The sequence below is a fragment of the Sinocyclocheilus anshuiensis genome, unplaced genomic scaffold (assembly GCF_001515605.1).
Source record: "Sinocyclocheilus anshuiensis isolate Anshui unplaced genomic scaffold, SAMN03320099.WGS_v1.1 scaffold1203, whole genome shotgun sequence".
NCBI lineage: Eukaryota > Metazoa > Chordata > Actinopteri > Cypriniformes > Cyprinidae > Sinocyclocheilus > Sinocyclocheilus anshuiensis.
The window spans coordinates 373,698-375,279 of NW_015539980.1; the positions used below are offsets into that span (position 1 = coordinate 373,698).

General features: G+C 36.4%; 1 protein-coding gene across 1 annotated transcript in view; it reads right to left on the minus strand.

Annotated features, from left to right (window-relative positions):
• LOC107687115 (peroxisome biogenesis factor 10-like) overlaps positions 1-1,354 on the minus strand; it is an 18,912-nt gene extending 17,558 nt beyond the window's left edge. The window contains exon 1 of the mRNA XM_016484319.1: positions 1,105-1,354. Within this exon, the coding sequence (XP_016339805.1) occupies positions 1,105-1,216 (112 nt within the window). The 5' untranslated portion in view covers positions 1,217-1,354. The remainder of the gene's footprint in view (positions 1-1,104) is intronic.
• Positions 1,355-1,582: the final 228 nt, after the last annotated feature.

The window sequence follows — 1,582 nt, forward strand, 5'->3', positions numbered from 1 at the left end:
ATATGTCACGATCCGCCAAGCATTAGGCCTACATTTAAGTGAAAATGAATGTCAGGTAATATGCAGCTTTTTGTTTGAAACACAAGGTCACATCATGCACCTGCAGCGTTTCTGTGAATGGAGAAAACAGAATAAAACTATATAGGCTACATTAAAAGGAATATATAGGCCTATACACAAAATATATTTCACTTAAATCATTAACAGATTAACAAAACGAAATAAAAAAAATTGTGCTGAGTTTCGGATAATTGTAACGCGCTCCGAAGTTCACAGAGGAAAAAAATCGAGACGGCAGAAAGCAGTTTTCTTTATTTTACAAAAGCTTTACAGTTTTGATTGATGTTTTGCTTCTATCTGTATGACAAACCAGCGTTGGTAAGACCATAAATTACGGAGTTACAGTTGGGAAAACAATGCAGTGATCGCGTCGGTGCCTCACACACACATACAACAATTTTTTGCTTTTCAATCTACACATCGCCATCATTTACAGGCTATCAAATGTGCTAAGAGACAAAAAAAGTGTTATTATTAATATTATCCAAATAATAACTCAAATCTGTTTCTTGATTTGAAACAATATCACTCGTTAGGACATGCAGAAACTAAGAAATTGTTTTTTTCTATTTAGATATTTATTTTGTTAAGGAAAATGAATGGCCTGGGTTTCTACAACTGTCACTTTGGAGCAAAAATCTGGATTTAAACTTGAAAGAAATAAAGATTTGACATGTATCGTGATAATTATCGATATCGACTGATATGAAAAAAATTACCGTGATCATTTTTTTGGCCATATCGCCCAGCCCTATTATATGTTACTCTTTCTATGTGCAAATGACACAGCCACTCAAATGTAATTTCCATGTACGGTAGCAAAACACGATGTTTAGTTGAAAATGATGGAAAAGCGTATTTTAAAAATAAAATACTACATTTTAAAAGTACTCAATAATAAATTACTACTGTTTTGGTGCAAGACATGTTGACTGGTGTAAGTAGTTTCAGGTGAGAATATATAGGGAAAAAATGTAAGCAAAATATAAATGTGTAGAATATGCATTTTAAATCACTCAAACTCCTGCGTTCAAGTGTGTTTACCAGCGAATGTGTGGAAGAGCTCATTGGCGTTGTTTGTCAGGTTGTTCTGGTAGTACTCATCCTTCTGACTCGAGCGGATCAGCTGCGGCTGGTTCGCCGGAACTAGAGGCATTGCTCGGTTCGGTGTATTTACTAGCAATCCATCTAACTCATTTTACAAAAACGGGGATCTATTAGGTTTATTAATCTATTTACTGGTCTAGGTCAGTCTCCCAAATGTGCATGCTTCTAACACTTCCGTGTTTAGTCACGTGACACTCACACGAGCCCTCCATTGGCCGGTTGGAAACAGACGCTTTGCTGATTTGAGATCAGTTTTGCGGTTGCAGTCTACAATAGCAACATCGCCTTACTGCGCTGAGTTCAGTATCAAGTCTATTTACTACTTACGACTGACGACGCAAACGAATAAATACATTTGGAAACTGATTTACTAACGTTCAAACAGTGAGGCCATCTGCTGGTCAAACGCAATGTA